This window comes from Galendromus occidentalis, unplaced genomic scaffold (genome assembly GCF_000255335.2).
Source record: "Galendromus occidentalis unplaced genomic scaffold, Mocc_1.1 scf7180000077512, whole genome shotgun sequence".
Taxonomy (NCBI): domain Eukaryota; kingdom Metazoa; phylum Arthropoda; class Arachnida; order Mesostigmata; family Phytoseiidae; genus Galendromus; species Galendromus occidentalis.
The window spans coordinates 1327668-1345474 of NW_003805500.1; the positions used below are offsets into that span (position 1 = coordinate 1327668).

General features: G+C 51.4%; 2 protein-coding genes across 2 annotated transcripts in view; one reads left to right on the forward strand and one right to left on the reverse strand.

Moving 5' to 3' along the window:
* Positions 1 to 8489, forward strand: part of Hmgs (hydroxymethylglutaryl-CoA synthase) — a 28631-nt gene extending 20142 nt beyond the window's left edge. Inside the window, exons 3-8 of the mRNA XM_003747181.2 lie at positions 2541 to 2766; positions 4933 to 5120; positions 5270 to 5453; positions 6148 to 6699; positions 6946 to 7088; positions 7450 to 8489. Coding sequence (XP_003747229.1) covers positions 2541 to 2766; positions 4933 to 5120; positions 5270 to 5453; positions 6148 to 6699; positions 6946 to 7088; positions 7450 to 7512 — 1356 coding nt within the window. The 3' untranslated portion in view covers positions 7513 to 8489. The remainder of the gene's footprint in view (positions 1 to 2540; positions 2767 to 4932; positions 5121 to 5269; positions 5454 to 6147; positions 6700 to 6945; positions 7089 to 7449) is intronic.
* A 1953-nt stretch (positions 8490 to 10442) lies between these two features.
* Positions 10443 to 11925, reverse strand: LOC100899436 (uncharacterized). Its single transcript, XM_018640931.1, has 2 exons — positions 10648 to 11925; positions 10443 to 10496 (listed from the first exon to the last, which is right to left on the reverse strand). The coding sequence occupies exons 1-2, from the start codon at positions 11923 to 11925 to the stop codon at positions 10443 to 10445; spliced, it is 1332 nt and encodes a 443-aa protein (XP_018496447.1).
* Between the last annotated feature and the right edge of the window lie 5882 nt (positions 11926 to 17807).

The following is a 17807-nucleotide window of genomic DNA, read 5'->3' on the forward strand; positions in this document are numbered from 1 at the left end:
TATATACTAGCCGGACTAGAATCGCCGTTTTGTGAAACCATGAGACTGTATCTGAAAAGCCGAGATGACCCCAGAGTTACAAAGCCACAACGACGAATGGTCGCAGAGACATAACGACGCTAAATCAATATTGGAAGGGGATCCGATTCTCGAAAGGAGAGACAAATGGAGCACTTCGAGATATCCCAAAAGACACGTGTACACTCGTTATCTCGTCCATGGGTATCACCACCTCCTATGTAACAAAAGCAGCAAAGACAACTTTCATGATCCGGATGACTCGTGTAGATGCATACATTGCGGTGAAGGTTGCCCAAGATATCACGCCCTCGTTTGCGAAATGGGACCAGGGCTTATGAATATGGACTGATTTAAAGTTCTACTGTGCAATAGCATGCAATAAACATATTATAATTACTACGCGGTCAGCGCATGAGCGACACGTGCGCTTCAGATACGGCGTAAACTGCTTCCTGATGGCCGCTCTGAGGCCAACTAAGAAACAGCCGGAAGGGCTGAGGGAACCGACGCACCCCCGAAAGTAGGACTAGGGTCAGAAGTACCTCGCTTGATATCTCCCTATTGAAATTACTCAGGTGGGACCTGGCGAAGGGGGCTTTCGTCGGAGAGTGGAGTGTCGGACTGTTCGATCTTCCTTCCCTTTTGCTGTCGTTCTACTCTTACCTCGCGACGTTATGGATCAACAGTCATGGAAGCCTGAAGACGTCCGACGGTTGTTCATCCGTTCCTCTCTCCGTAGTCGTCGAACACCGCCCGGCGGTTCCTGTCCGACTTCTCCGCTCCTCATTGTACGGGCCGTATCAACGCGGAGCACCCGTTGGCCAACCCGCCTCGGGCGTTTGGCCTACCTTCCTACCGCCGACGACGACGACGACGGCTGCGGCCTGGATGCGGACAGTAGGCGACAGAACAACAGAACAATCGGCGTCACTGGATACCGAAGCTGGATACTCAGGATAACTGCAGACAGCCCAGCCAGCTCCCCATTCAGCCCACTGTTGGCCATCCGGCTAGTGGGGTCCGCTGTCAACGGCCGGCATCCTCGCACGCAGACGAAGGACCTATAGACTACATGGCTGTTGCTGAGCAGCCACAGATACAAGGTCATTGAGAGTACGTCGTTGCTTAGAGCCCGCGACTCGTCGGCTTCCTGCTGGCTGGCTGGCTCTCACTCACTCATGCGTTTGCGTAATCTTCGATGGCGCGATGGTTCTCATTGTCTTCCTCCATCACCCCATCTCCGATCAATCTTCCTTTTTTTTGGGATCGGGATCAGGAAATCCCCGAAGGAAACTCTGGTCTCCGGCAAGGCTCGGCGCAGAAGGGACATGTTTGTGTGCGGTTTCGTCCGCCGAAGCGAGCGCAACAGGGGACAGGCTCACGTCACTGACGACAGGCTACTCCAGAGCCGCCAGACCGCTACTGCTAATGAAATCATATTGTGATACATGGGAGCGGAATCTGTGGAGCAGAGACTCGAGTCGCGAGAGATTTCATGCTATTCCTATGCAAATCCAGAAGAGTAGCTTCTCGCAGAGAGAGCACAGAGTCGAATTGTCTGCGAGCCCGCTCGGAAGCGAACCGGGAGGAAATGTAAAGAGTGAACCTAATTGCTTTTGTGTGGCGAGCTTTAATGATCTCGAGGGAATGCAATGCTCCTGCTATTTGTTTATTCAAGCCTGCATGGAGATCCTGCCAGATTCTGTTGGCCGCACTCTCTCGACAGGCGGGATTGGGAGGAGGATCTGCAGCAGCGGCATCCGTCGATCTCACATCCCCAAACTCCCGCGTCATCCGGACTCCCACTTGAACCTGGGCAGGAGGGCAGGAGGGCAGGAGGGGAGATGGGGGGCTGAGCGAGCAGAGGCTGAGGATCTGATAGAGGGTGGATGCAGAGACAGGCGTTTCTTTTTCGCCGCGCAACCACCCTCAAACTCTTCCTGTATGTGTATCGGTTCGTGTACGTTGTTCACTATCTCGTAGTGTAGCGGTTGGGACAGCGCTGAGAGTCTAATTTTAGCGATGGCGCACCCAACCCTCCCGTATCCACCACCGGCTCGTCGTTCTGAAGGGGGAAAAATAGGGGAGCACGGTCGACGCGAGAGCTATGGGTTGCCCACCCGGGTGGGTTACCCTAGTAGGGCAGCTCCCCACCGTGAGAATCTGTTATCATCTAGTGATCTTCCTACAGCCGGCAGCGAGTGCAATTTGCCGCGATAATTTTCCGGAAGGCTTCCAGACGGCGAGCACTCTGCGACACAAACTACACTCGGCGGGACGACTCGTCCGTCCGAGGGAACGAAGAGTTGTAGAGCGGGAGGGAGGACAGGTGATAAAGATGGAAGCGATTAGACTCGTCCATCCAGTAAGCTTCGAGGGCCAGACGTATCGCGGTCGATGGATTTATTGGCTAATCCATCTCTTTGCGGTCGCTCTGCTTGCAATCATATCCGATTCATCCGAGTCATATCCGATTCGTGATACCCAACGATCCGGTCCGATAATTTTTTTTGTTCCAGGGCAAGTACACCGTCGGCTTGGGACAGAACAAGATGGGCTTCTGCAATGACAGGGAAGACATCCACTCACTGGCCCTGACCGTTGTTTCTCGGCTGTTGGAGAGAACCGGAGTTAAAACCTCGCAAATCGGCCGTCTCGAGGTCGGTACGGAGACCCTCGTTGACAAATCGAAATCAGTAAAAACTGTGCTCATGCAGCTCTTTGGTGACAACACTGATGTTGAGGGTGAGTTCAATTCGAGAATAGTTTCCCCGTCGGATGAGCTTTGGATGTCTAGAGTTTGTGTTCTTGGACGGTGAGACTGAAAGGAGCATATATTCAAACTCTGGGGCCGATTTCATAAGAATGTCGAGGCGGGAATACACGGTGGGACGGGATTCGATATACCGTGTGTCTCCGAAGCCGCAGTCTCGGGTCTCTCTCGATCACCTCTGGACTCGTTAGAGATTAGGGTGGCTCGAACGCCCTCGTCAGGTCAGCCTGTCAATTGATCGGAATCCTCTGAAGACCTTTCCGATTCGAAGCGATCATTCACCTGGCCTCGCCAGCGGGCTTGATTATGTCGGCTGGACCTGCTGGAGATCAACTGTTAGAGATCTTAGTTAGCGATGTCGGGGCCAAGCGTCGCCGAGTCCCGTCAGGGAATATTCCTCTCGAGTCGGCCGACGAGATCACTCGGAGTCCACAAAAACTCTTCTCATCAGCGCGAATCCCTCACTGGTTTCCGCTGGCTCCCTTTTAGGACCGCGCCTGGGTAGCGAGAGAAGGAGATCGAGTTCGAATTGCGACAAATATCCCGATCTCTTTTTCTTCACACACTTGACCTGAGACTCCTTGAGGACATGCCCTTCGCGGATCCCTTTTCCGTGAGTTCCCCTGCGCGACATCGATGAGGTAGAGTCTCTCCAGCACTGCACGCGACCGGAGATTTCCGCTAGCCGCAAGCTTCGCGTCGGCTCCAGTTAGGAATTTCATTTCCTGAATTGGGCTCAATCTCGCGTGACACACGGCCCGCCATGAGGGCAGAGATGAAGTTGTAAAGCTTTTACTATCCAAGGTAGTGATGCGGCCACCGCGACCGCAACTACCCCTGATAGAGTTCTCGTCTTTGTTGCTGTTCCTCTCAAGGGCTTTTCCTTGACGCGGGGAAGAATCACTCCGCCGGCGAGGTGAAATGGAAGATTTATTGACAAGCGAGGGAGAAGGGGAGAAAACCATGCAGAAACGGAGCTCGGACCGCCCAGTAATCCGCGTGCGCGGGGTCAGAATCCGAGACGGACTCGTGCCGCAGCACACGGTCGGAGCAGAAGGACAATGTCAACGACGAGAAGTTGACGAGAGTGTACTGCGAACGCTGCTCGTATGAGTCTCCCTTAGGTTATGGCGGACTCCTCCGTCGTGTATATTCATTTTTCTCGACGGTCCTCCCTCTCCTCGGTGCTTGCCCAGACGGCTCCCTTGCCTACGATGGAAAATTCTCGAGGCAGGCCTGTTCGGCGTCCGTAAGTGGGTCGCCGGAAGATTGCGTGCTCAGAAGCTGTGCGAGGAGTACTAAGACGACACTATGTTTCCGCGGTCACAGCCGTCGTAGATGGAGATGTTACTAGCTGCCGCGTCATCAGGCATCCCTTTGAGCCCTGATCCTGTGCCGCCTCATTCTTCTGGCTCGTTCCTAGCGGCTGCGCTCGGGTCTTCTGATTTTTATTTTTTCAGTCTTGCTTCGAGTCACGAGAATGATGCCCGCTGAGCGTGCCTTCGGCTGTTGCAAACATCAACAATAACATTGATAGTGACAAGAGCAGCGACAGCTACGAGCACAACAGTGGAGGACACTGGGTCCTGCTGGGAACGATTGGCAATCGCTCGCTGCCGCCTAGATTCTTTATTCATCGGCGGTCGCATTGTCCTCGGCTTCATCGTCCCGTTCGTCGGCGGCAGCGCCGCCGTCCTCCCGATTCCCCTCGTTCACCGACGCTTTCCTTTGGATCAAGTTGTTCCCTCGAAGGCTGCTCGTTGAATCTCACCAGTCATCGCATCTGCTCTGACCGCGACAGACACGGAGAGTGAAAAAATCTCGATTGACTTTTGCTCGAAAACGTGGCATAGACTGTATGCTCTACGCCATACAAGCAGAAGGCATGGTCCCTCGCTCGGCGCGAAGACCTTGAGCTTGAGCCAGTCAGGGTTACTCGAACGGAGGAAAGCTCAGCTCATCGCTCCTATGGAAATCTCGATGTACTACGAGCTACGAGGCGCGGAGTCTCTCTACGAGTCCTTCGCGGGTTCATATTGCTCCTGACATTCCTGGAGGCTTCGATAGATGACGGGTCGAGGGGAGGAGAGTCGATCGCACAGACCAAACCTTTGTCTAATTCGCTGCTTCTATCGCAGGTATTGATACAACGAATGCATGCTATGGTGGCACGCAGGCTCTTCTGAACTCAATTGCGTGGGTGGAATCCTCCGAGTGGGACGGTCGCTGGGCGCTCGCTGTAGCCGCGGACATCGCGATATATGCAACGGGACCCGCTCGACCCACCGGCGGCGCTGGAGCCATAGCGATGCTCGTAAAACCCAAGGTAGGACTCATTGATATGATCATTCACATACGTATTTCAATCCGAATTCTACGATTTCGCGATCCGCCGATTGGTGGGGGAGGAGACGATGAGCTACAGTATGTCTGAACTTGGTCATCGATCGATAAACAAGCCGCCTTGCGTTCCAGGCCCCTCTCGTGTTGGAACGTGGAGTTCGAGCCTCGCACATGGCTCATGTGTACGATTTCTACAAGCCGGATATGCTCTCCGAGTATCCAACAGTTGACGGCAAATTGTCCGTCGAGTGCTATTCACGGGCGCTAGATAAGTGCTACCAGGGTTACTGTCAGAAGTTCGCCAAGCTTCACAAAGGTAAACTCACATGTATATATCAGTCGTAGAACTCATACATCGTGGGCTAGGTTGCCGATGCGCTCGATCGTGGGCCCTCGTGTGAGGAGCGCCCTCAGAGCACATCCGGGACCGCTCAGACGGCCCGCTAGAGCCTCTGCGAGGAATTCTGATTCGCCTGCTGTGTCATTGTGTTTGCTGCGGAAAACGCGGAGAAGAAAACGTCGTTCCCTGGCCACTGCATTGTTTTCCCTGTATCGCTCCCTCTCTTGTGTAGCCCCAATGCCTGATTTTTGTGAGTGACCAGAAAAAACCCTCTCTCCGCCCCTGTCTATGAGGTCGCTCTTCTTCCTCTGACGTCGAATAATATACTCCCCGCAGTACGTCCAGCGGTGCCCTGCCCTCGCTCCCCCTGTCCTTCTTTCGATTCGTAACTCGTCGCTGACCAAAGCGCAAATTCCGCCGGGGAAATTCTTTAATCCTGTCAATGGTACGCGAGAGCCTAATACTCCATCGGAATGCGTCGTCGTCGAGGCTGCGACCGCAGATTTCGCTCTGCTGCGCAGGTCCTGTACAGGCAGAGGGTCGAGCACCGCCGAGCAGCAATGCTCGCTGTTCTTGGAAATGGAACACGATCCAACGTGAACAGATTCCTCTTCATCTGTCCGGAGAGGTCTCCAAGCAGGTTTTTCATTAATTTTCTCAATCTTCGCAGGGGCCCAGATCAGACTCAAGGATTTCGATGCCCTCATATTCCATTCGCCTTACGGAAAATTAGTTCAGAAGTCACTGGCGCGACTTGTGCTCAACGACTTCTTACAACACCCGAATTGTCAGGAGTATCAAAGCGTGATCGGATTCAAGGACGTCAAATTGGAAGACACTATTTTCGATAGGGACGTCGAGAAAGCATTCATTGCTCTGTCAAACGATATCTTCGTCAAGAAGACAAAGCCATCACTCCTGATTTCGAACCAGGTGGGCAACACGTACACCTCGGCGCTATATTCTTGTTTAGCGTCGTACCTGGGCAACACTGCCATCGAGTCAATAGCGGGAAGGAGGCTCGGTATGTTCTCGTACGGTTCGGGATCTGCCGCCACCTTTTTCTCGCTGCGAGTGACCGACGACGTGTCGAAGGGTTCTCCCCTGCAAATGTTGCACGAATCCTTGGCCGATCTAAAGGATCGGTTGGCCCAACGCATCAAAGTATCGCCCCTCGATTTCGGCACCATCATGAAGCACCGCCAAGAGACCCATCACCTCGGTGAGTGTTTCGCCCTCCCTGCGATATATCTTGTCTTCGATCAGCCGGTTTTGCTCTATCATCGTCCGCTGAGAGATTGATAAATCACATCAGCTTTCCTTGAAAAGTGACGGTCAATGAAACTCCTATGATTTTCACCCATGCTGTCTGTCCGCGTGCATTATTCCTCGGGTCCTCTCTGAGGTTGGAGACGCTCCGAAAGATAAAAGTTATCGGCATGCTCTGATTGGCTCCGAATTCCCCCAGCTCCGCACACCCCGGTCGGCTCGTTGGAAGGGCTCTCCGCAGGCACGTGGTACCTGACTCAGGTGGACGACATGCATCGGAGGACGTATTCACGCAAGCCACTGAAAAATCAACAATCACTTTCTAATGGCAGCGCTATAAAGGTAAGTCATGGACATACTCTTTCGTCTATGATCAGGAGAGAATGATCTCGAGCATTCAGGGGGCCCCCGAACGATCTTCGGAGATGCTACTTCCACGCCTCTCTTGCCCCCCTTCCTATCGTCCTGCAGAGTTCTAAAAGAGATAGAAGAGTTCTGAAGAGGAGTTTTCAGACTGAACTTCGGAGATCATACGAGCGGGAGTGGTACAAATGAATTGTTCTATTTGTTCCGGGGAGCATGGTTCGAAGTTTGGGCGAATGACTTTGGAAGTTCTTCAGCCATCCCATCGGTGCCATCCATCGCTCGAACCCGAGTTTGACTTCTATCCTCAGCTGACAATCTCTCCCACTCTACTTTCCAGGAGGCCTGTTTCAAGGACGTAGCAGGCATCGCTTCACAGTGCGCTGAAACCCTGCGGACGTGAGAGGTGTCGATTTGTTCACACGAAGCTGTCTCGAACGCGAAACGAAGTCTGGATCGGTGGCAATATTTACAAGAAGAGAACACACAAACACATTTCCTCTTAGAGATGACATACATAGATTCGAAAGGAAACGGTAGCATATCAGCAGTTCACAAATCAGCAACAACAACAAATCATCCCTCGAAGGGAGACTAACGAACGTACGAACTAAATCCGTTGAATCGGAAGAACTCACAAGGTCGGTCAGAGTTCTGAGACTCGCCCCGCGCTCCTTAAAACGCAGAATGGTTTTATAAAGACTCCCCAATGATTTCAGTTTCCCTCTTCCCTCATTACATTTCTTGTAGGTGTGGCTCGGATGTTCACCAGGAGTCCCGAATACCTATTAGTGCCCAGCTTTTTTATTAATCATCAGAGTCTGCGGTCGGTCGACTGGAATGACGCGGGGAGTCCTGACATAGTTACGCAACGATACATATGTGCCAGGATTCTTAGCCGAATAATTGTAGAGAAAGGTCGAATACCATCGGACCTTAAGCCAGCGACAAAGACATGTCGATGATTCCCGGGGTATCTTCAGAAGTTGTTCCTCCATGAAGAATTTTGTAACAATGCTTTTTTTATAATTCATCTAATCTTCCACTTCCGCTCTGTTATCTGTCCGCGATTGGTGTACGAAATCCTTGAGATGCGAAATATCCTGGATTCGGTCCCGATGTGAAAGCTATCTGTTCAGTTTAGCTGAATAATACCTACAAATACTAATCCTTCTACTCGAGCGTAGGGATGAGTTGCTGAGTCGTCTTCCACGTTGGGTTCGCTTGAGCTGGAGTTATGACTCTCTCGAAACAAATGAAGCAGACTTTGGTTGTACACTCGTTGGTTTTTTTCTTGTTCCATTGATTTACATGTACATGACAATCCTGTATTTCCTAGAGTCTTCTTCTCGCGGTGTGTAGAGCGAGGAATGACTAACGTAGGCGACACTTGGAGGGCTCCGACGACCGAGGAATCCTGATTCTCCGGAAGAGCCACTGTCAGGGAGGGAATACGGAAGGCTTGCGGGTTTCTTTCTCATTTCGTTCCGCCTCGGTTCAGCCTAAATTGAGAAACTCGAATTCCTGACCAGCATGGTTCGTTCGTACAGAACTCAGAAATGCACCACCGCCGACCATCCGTGGGACCGCTGCGATGGTTCCGACACCGGGTAGGACCCCTGAAGAAACTGGAACTTTAGTACGACAGCGTAATAACGATGGGAAGAGTCCGAAATTATGGGATTTCAGGGACATATGCGAGACACTCGCGCAGGGGAGGGCCCGTGGAGCCATTCGATCGATTGAACTAACCGAACACTACGTTGTTACATCGTGAAGAGGAAAACAATCGCTCTTTGGCCAGGGTGGTATCGATCCGGGCCAACGTAGAAATCATTGATAGGGTTATACATAGGAGAATTTTTCGACCTCATAGGACAATGGTAAACAAAGGAGGAAAGGATTGTGGTATCGGTGAATCGAACTCGGAACTTTAGTGCCGCCTTCGAGTGGGGAGCCGGGAGTATTTAGGGGAGGAATGAGAATGAATTTTGGAAAAGCGAAATCAATTTGTCAACTCTCGAACTTGGATGCCGGGCAGGGAGCCTTTTTGGAGACCTGAAACATTACCGAGTATGTGCCAGGTGATGATGGCGGAGATGACTTCACGGGAGTGAAAAAACAATGAGGAAGGACTAGTTGAAGCCGGCGAAGACGATGGCATGACGATGTGGAACGGCACTCAAATCGGGATATACCTACAGACATATTTATGAAGCTGTTACAAGGTCTTTCGAAGTTTGTTGCGCTCCTAATATTCCTGATACAGGCATAACTACTCTTTTACATACTCTACACGTGTACGAGTAAGAAGAGGATGCGTTTTTTTTGTCGAGTTTCGAGGTCGTTGGAAAGCGGTTGGAAACAAAAACAAAAGGAGGTCAGCGACACGGGGGCTTGACCACACCTGGAAATAAACGCATGGAGGATAAAGGATTGAATGGAGACGAAGTTGAAAGTTTTCTCGGTCTTGTATGCCAAGCCCGCCAGTGTTCGGTTTTCGACAGAAAATCGAATTGAGTTTCTTCGAGAGAGATGCTGTTCACACCGTGGTCCTTGGAGGAAGCATGAACATATTGACTGGAGGAGAGAGAAAGTTTTTTGATTGAAGCAAAAATATAGTAGTTTGACATGACTTTCCTCTCGAAAAGGTTTTCCGAGACTCAATCACGACGGCTCGGCATGAAACAAGCGTATCGATCTCGAAGATGCAAGGGTATTCGATGTCGATGGCGATTGCAGTGAGGGACACGGGGCGAGGCCGAGACGATCCGAGCGGATGACGGACACAGTCAGAGGGAGGAAACGGAAACAACCCAAACTACAAAGTTAGAGATGGACGAGAATTACATAGATTTATCTAATTTTTTCTCACTCCACGACTGAAATAGGCAACACCTTTTCTCAAAATAAAGGAAAAACCTTTTTATATGTCAACAACCATCTCGTGTGTTCCCTCTGCCAGTCCCAAGTCGCTCAACGAGGTCCCGGGAAGTCCAAAGAAAGCGAGCCTCCGACCGAGCCAAGATTCTGCGAATGATAATAATCAAGCCCAAGTCAAATCGGGTGAGCTTTACGATCATCTAGGATCTAGGTTGTGAAGACCGATCCCATTCAGGACAGCCTCTCATCGAAGCAGCCTAGGGACCTAGGAGCTGAGAGCGATTGAACTCAATCACTGCACCCTGCATAGGGATATTATGACTAGAGCCCGGACCTTCATGCACTAAAAAGAGTGGAATTATGCATGCAATTATGCATTGAAAATGGCCGATATATGCGGTTACAAAGTCAATTTTATGCATTTGGGATTTCGCGTACAAGTCTCAATTTTCACGGGTTACAGTACACAATGAGGTGTTGCTTCAAATGGTCGAATGTGAGAGTCTGAATCCGATCGCCTAAGGTATGTTTCAAGATCGAGAAAGTCCTCTCCACGTCGACTGACGTTATAGGAGCGAATTTTAGCGACGCAAGCCCGACGGCGAGTATTCGTCGATGCTCCCTCGGACGGGTTTCCGCGGAGTATATCTGTCACCTTGTCCAGGCGATGCAAGTCGGGATTGTTGCTTAGAACAAGGTCGCACTTCCTGCGGATCTTTTCGCCGACGGCTCCGGGGGTTCTGCGGAGATCTAGAAGAGTTTTCTTGAAGATGTCAGTGCTATCCACAACTAGCGCTTCCTTTTTCACAAGCATCTCGATGCATCTGGGCAGAATACCAAAGTGAGCTTCAATGAAAGCTAGGTTCTCCTTGAGATTCGCGCTCTCCAGCAGATCCTTGACAACACGGATACTGGAGGCGTCGTTTTCATCTAGAGCTGCTACTACCGACGAGAACGCAACAAAGTTCGCAGAATAGTAGATGGCTGCTTCTATCCAGGTTCCCCATCGAGTGAGAATAGGCTGGGGTGGCAAAGCCGTACCAGGTGCTATTTCACGGAATAGGCTGACCCTCGCCGCCGATTTCCGGAAAACTTTCTTTCCGTTGGCAACTACCTTGTCGACATCAGGGAACAAGAGCCGCACCTCTTCTGCCACCCGATGAATAGCGTGTGCGACACACGTAATGTGTAGCATCCGCGGAAAGATGATTTTCAGTGCCGACCCGGCCTTCTTCATATAGGCAGCACCGTCTGTGACTAGGAGAAGCACTTTGTCGTGTCGAATCCCATCGGGCCCGAGTATCGCAAGCGAGTTCAACATGTGTTGAGCAACTATTCTTGAACTATTGGTTTTCCCTAGAGTTTCTGCATGGAGCAGAAAACTTTTCGTCCCTGACATTTCGAGCGTGCCCACAACCGTGTGAGCTACAAAACGTCCGGTCACGTCCGTGCTTTCGTCCATGGAGAGCCAAATCGGGTTTTCCGCGATATACTCCCGAATGTTGTTCAGTTTGTGCTCGTAGACGCTCTGAAGATACTTTTTGCGGAGGGTCGATGACGACGGTATCTGTTCGGAACAATATTTCCCGAGGAAATCTGTCAGTTTCGAATTCTCTAATTTCCAGAATGGGATACCGGCGGTAACAAAGGCTTCGCAGAGGTCGAGCTTGAACTGCGACTTCTTTCTGGAAACTTCCAGGAAAGAAGCGATCTGGATCAGACTGGTTGAACTTGACTGCTTCTTCTTGTTCAATAGCGACTTATGCTTCGCTCCATTGAGATGCTGCGAAACTTGCGATTTTCGCTCGGCGGGAACATCCCGCTCACACACTTTGCACAAGATCACGTGTCCATCGGTCGACAGAACTCCTTCTCCTGAAAGCTTCACCTTAGACCGGAGCTTCGATCCGTGAGATTCCTTGATTTTCGGCATTTTCACAAATACAGTGCTCGTGAACGAATCGCTTCTCAGCTGAACTTCTGTTTACGAGACATTGGACGTCGTCAGTCACCGACCAACGCGTGGTGCACACGCCACACGTTTGAGCAGATAGTGACCAGAGCAAGGTTTGGGCGAAAGCTCATGCATGGCTCTTCCAGGACCCCTCACGAGTCAGAAGTCCCTATGGGAGCGCTAAGAGCGATTGTAACGATTTATGCAGAATTATGTTCCGAACAACCATAAATGCATTTATTCCAAAAAACGCCGATTTATGCGTTTCTATGCATCTTATGCATTTTGCATGAAGGTCCGGGCTCTAATTATGACCGGGGAACCTTCGAGAAGAAGTCGCGCGATCTTCCCGGAAACTGAGTTGAACTCCTTGATTCAGCAGACTCAATGAGGTAACTCGCGTATTGGGTGAATTGAGGGCCCAGTGCGGCCCTGCGGATCTCTATCTCCTCTAAGAGGCGGATTCCACGGCTCGGAGAAACTCGAGGAGCAGTGTGTCGGACAGAAAAGGTCTGGCGACGAATGGAAAATGCAGAGGCTGTGTGCATGACTTGACCCTAAACTACGTGAAAACGCCTTGCGCTCCTCTGTAATCAGATAAGAAGAACCGGAGCCTTTGCACGCGGAGTCTGGCAGCGGCTTTCTCGAGGATTTTTCGCCGCGGCCCACCTCAACTGGGGAGCGTGACCCACCGTGATCCCCCTTCCACAGGCTTCTTTTGCCGACGAAATTGCCCCACGGCTCCCAGCTGGGGCACTTGCTTGCTAGTAGAGGGTCCTTTGACTGCGAAGACGATTCGAGAGGGTTGATGAGCTCAACCATAGCTGCGGACTCCATCTCGACGATCGTCATCGAACCCGTCGATTTCTTCGGCGTTATCTGTATAGCATCTATTTCAAACTCAGCGAGTCCGCAGCTATTCTTCGCCACGAATGCTTCGCTCTTTTTTGACATAATTCGCGGAAGACTTGCTCGTTTCAGCCACATCCCCCCATCACGCGACTCGTTCTGGATATTCTAGCTTCCTGAAATACTGGTCTGAAGACTTCGATCTTGAAGGCGACAACTGTACCTTGACGAGGCTTCAGAATTCGGCAGCTTTCTTGGACTATCAAGGAAACTCCGCGTCCGAATTATGAGACCGCAAAAAGCGACCAGTCTCGGTTTAATGGAAGACGAAAAACATCCAACAGCTCAGCTGAGCCCAGGTTGAGGAGTTTTAACGTTTAGATGACCCGGACCGCCATATAGGGAGGAGGAACTCAGACGAGACCGAAGACGCTGCGGGCCAGATGCGAGTCGATCTAAACCCTACGGTCTGACGCGACCGGGGTCTGTAGATGAGTTGCATGCGTGATTTACCGTGGCATACCGTGAATCAGCTTCACTCGAGAAAGGTCGTTCCGTGACCGTCATCTTGTGGACTTTGTTCGGTTCTCCACGATTGTGGGGGGAATTTTGGGGATCATCGCAGGGAATTATGGTGAGTGCTCTTAAGCGTCGCACATGGAGGTCGTCCCATCTCGGAACTTCTGACTTCTGACCCAGGAGCGGATATCGAGAGAAGACCCGAGGAATATGCCTTATCTACTTAATCAATTTATTCAACCAAGAACTCTGCTCATTCCGGAGCTTCCCGACGCCTTATGGTCCCAGCGCTTTTCGAGGGCTCCCGCCACGTCAGCCGCCCTTCTTCGGAGCGGCGAGTCGCTGAATCGCACTAAGGAAAAATACAAGAAGTTTGCTCGTCATTCAACATTGTGATCGAGTTGGCTTCAACGCGTGCTACTAAGAGGACCATGTTGAGACAACTTAGAGGATTTCCTGGAAATTGAACATACGATGAGCGTGTGCTAGGGCAAGCGGGTCGAAATCGTGAACTCAGTCAGAGGAAAATAATCGATGGGCGGTGTTCATAAATCTAGTGGTCTCACCGTTGAGCGCTAGGGTCAAGCTTCGATGCCCCAGAGTCGCAGGCGAGAGGTATCTGATATCATTCGAGGAGAGGTCTAGAAGCTTCAACTTCGGTAGGTAGCTCAGTAAATCGGGCACGACGCTCCTGATACCGCAAGAGATGATCCTCAGCGTCTCCAATTCGGAAGATTGCTCTGGGAGAATATCGGCGCTTAGCCGAGTCGTCAGTATGTCGGAGTACTCTATCTCCAGACTCTTCAGTTGCTTCAATTTCCGAAGACCTTGAACTGTGGAAATGAAGAGTCAGTCAAAATACCCTATGCCGCAGCCTTCATGTCCATCTTTCAGGATGGTGAGGTTCGTTCCGCTAATGGATGCCAGAGGTCTGGATGAGAAAGGTCTTACCGTCGACGGAGTCGCTATTGCGGATGCGGAGGCTGGTCAACTCATGGAGACTTCCAAGAGCGGTAAGGCCTTTCTGCGCGGCGAATGACACCGATTTGGCGTTCGGGCTGATGGGGCGGAAGGAAAAACTTCATTATAGTACCCAAGAAAAGGGGAGTCCAACCCTGAAATATTCGATCTGCACTTCGCTCGGAGGTCAAGACTCCGAATGCCGCGGAAAATCAAATGAATGTGCTGCTGCTCTTAAATGAGCCGAACATAATCCAATCGATGTCCTGAACATCACCGAAATCTAAAACAGAGAATTCCATCGGGGGCGAAGCCCCTGATCGGGACATGTACTCTCAAGGATCGACTGATGAGCATGAATGACCTACCTTATTCCGGAGAAGAAAGCTGCGTGATTGATCTCCGACGCCACCATCACCCACTCAACGATGGGGCATTCTGGGAATTCCCCGTCGTACGCGAAGGAAAACAGAACAACTGTGTGTATTTCCAGTCCGCACAGGGGCGACAGGAGCTTTTTGGCAAGCGATCCCGATACTTTCGAGCTCTGCAATCAGAACACCCGAGGGCATCTTAGAGCCGGATCGTACCGACGGCGATCGATATCTCTTTATTATATGGGAGTCAGACACTCACATCTTCTTTGCTTCCCTCTTTCTTCCACCTCAGATCACCGACCAGGTACAATTTCTGTAAGACGAGGAATCAAGAAGAATAATTTAGATTATCGTAATCGCCTGCTCTACGAGGAATCGAGGGCGCCGGATGCAGAGGCTGGAACACTCCCGGCTAGATCCATTAGAAAGAATCCCAATCAACATGGCTCGGGTCTGTGCTACAGACGATGGAGGATACCGCATGAGCTCATCAAGAACTTCGGGGAGGGGCGTGGTGGAATATATTCGACTCGGAAACTTACGGTGATATTGACTTCGTTGGACTGCTCAGCGAACTTCTGAGGCGTTACCGTCGTCCAAGAAGATACAACGCAATGAACGTTAATCTCCTGCTCTTCCAACATGCAGTAACACCCGAGCGACTCTTCGTAAATCGGACATAGCGCCGCTTGCGAGGTCGAAGTCAGCAAAATCATCAACAGTACTGAGAGGATCCTGGAAAATAAGCCAAGAACATTTTTCAGAGACTTTGGTGCTGAATGAATTTTTAATTTCTGCGGCCGAGCGTCTCAGTTGTCACTCCCGGTTCTGACTCCAGGGGTATTGAGTCGAGTACTGGGAGTGGAGAAAAGGCCAGAACACCCCCAGGAGCGATCCCTACCAGAGCTGGAGGTGATCACCCACTCGGTTGGCAGGACTTGTTGGTCGGCACCAACTGACCCCGTATTTCGGTACCGATCTTGAGAACTTTTACGCTCTTCAATGCTCACCAAGCATCAGTCGAAAAACGGAAGCTTTTTCGTACTCACATTCTCGCGTAGTTTCTGATTCCTCGCGTATACTCTGAGTATCCTTCAATCGAGCGTTTCTCCGTCTGATTCCTCGACTTGCCCGATGTTCTTGAACTCGCTGCTCGAGCGGATAGGGGTGCCGAGAAATGTCTTCAGAGAAATTAGAAAATCGATTTCATGGACTGTGCACTCCTGTGGTAGAGATAGGACCGACTCCGGAGCGAGTGAAAAGACAGTGGGTTCACGACATGGCCTCTTTTATGTAGATTGGCGCAAAGAGAGTGCGTGAGCGAGAGTTGATTCGAAATTCGAATGAGCCGGCTGGTACTGTGCGAGGGGTATCGGGGAGGCGATGTACTGCACACCTAGGCGGTGCCACCTCTGAGAGGGTGAGCGCTGCTCTCGATAATCTGCGTCGAGAAACGAAATTTCTCAAGAGGAATTTCTCTCGCGTGAAGCGGCATCTCGGCTGTAACCCGCACCGCCTGGGATTGGACTTCCTCGGATGGAATCCTTGGCGGGGTCGACTGAATGATGCGCCGTGCCGCCCCGCCCGCCGAAATTCGTTTCTCGGCGACGAAAAGATGAGTGCGGAAGTCCCCGCCCTTCTTCCGCATACCTGGAGCTGAGCCAGCTCCAAGAACCAATGATTTTTCCGGGATGGGCTCATGCGCATCTGTCTTTTTGGTTGGGATGACTTGGGCATCGTGCAAATGAGCTTACTCGGGCGAGTTGGGCAAAAGGACCATGGCCTGCCCTGCGATTCCCCAATCATTGAGCTAGGTTGCGGAGCGCGGGATCGGGGGTCGCTCTCCTGTCGCCTGTGAATCCGCACTTCCTCCGAGACGCTCTCGTGTGCGAGGAACCATTTGGATCTTTTCGGGGCTACCTCCTCCGACTTCCCGATTCACGAGGAGAGGTCCGTCAGGGCCGATTCGAATAAAATGGAAGGAGAATGGATCGAGGCCGAAGAATAATCCGTCATGTTCGAAAGCCGTTGATCGAGTTCCATATCGCTCGGTCGCTGAGCATGAGAAATCCTATACGCTCAACCGGGCTGAGCAATCGGCCCCTTATTTCAGGCGTCCGTCCCTTAAAACGGAGTCCATCTTAGGAGGTTCCACTGTGTCGCGCATGCCGAACAGTACGCCTAGATGGACCGGGGTCGATTTTTGTCGATTCATCCTCTCGAACCCCTGCGAAATTGACTCCGGTGGCTGCAGGCAGGCTGGCGCAACCTGTATCCGTCGGCTACCGGATGACCTCTCGGAAATCTCTAGAGCGCATTCAAGCCTCAGAGCCAGCGAACATCGAGTCATTGGATATGAAAGCTTGCTCGTGTTGAGAAACAGTACTGTCATCCGCTTTTTCCTTCTTTATTCAGATAGCCTGACCTCAGGTGAGGTACACCCTTCTCTTGATTGTCATGAGTCATGAACATGTCACGTCTTCGATGAACACCAATCGGTCCGAGCCCATGCCGAGGATTGAAGAGTCTCGCGAAAATGCGGTGGCGATCATCCATGGGGAGAGGGGGAGAAGGGACACTTCCGGTGGAATAATCATTACGGTCCCAGGAGCGCTAACGCGACGTTGTACCCATGCAAACTGGTTCTGAACTGCGATGATCACACGTCGATGCATCTTCCTCCGAGGCGGGACTCTGTTGCTGGAATGCTTATCATAGCAAAGCGTCAATCCGAGGTTTCCGATCGGTCGCGGGACGCATCTCATAATAATCGATTCGGGAAACGTGGCGTCAGGTGGACCACCGATATGATACGGTCCCGAATTGCTGTGAACGGATCCCGTTCCTCCTTCCATCCCTCCGTGATAGGTGGAAATTTCACGAGATAGGCGAGCGTTCGATGGCGATCCCAATCTGAGAGATGCTTGACCGTGCTCGGGAGACGCGACGATGCCGACGGGTGAGAATAAGAGAGATTAGTGGTCATCCTCCACCTAAGCGCCTCTGAACGTCCCAGAAGATCGCGCAGTACCCCATCCCGGAATTCTTCTCCTCACTGTCCTGACCTCTGTGATCGATTAACTGTTTTTCCAGCCCCGACTCGTATCGAGTGTTCAAGCTGTCTTCCGGAGCTCCGAAGTCCAATGAGCGAGTCGA

Coding starts and splice junctions, on each gene's coding strand:
- LOC100899436 (XM_018640931.1), bottom strand. CDS start 11,925: ATGCCGAAAATCAAGGAATCTCACGGATCGAAGCTCCGGTCTAAGGTG. Junction 10,497..10,647: donor ACTTGCATCGCCTGGACAAG/GTGACAGATATA, acceptor GATCGGATTCAG/ACTCTCACATTCGACCATTT.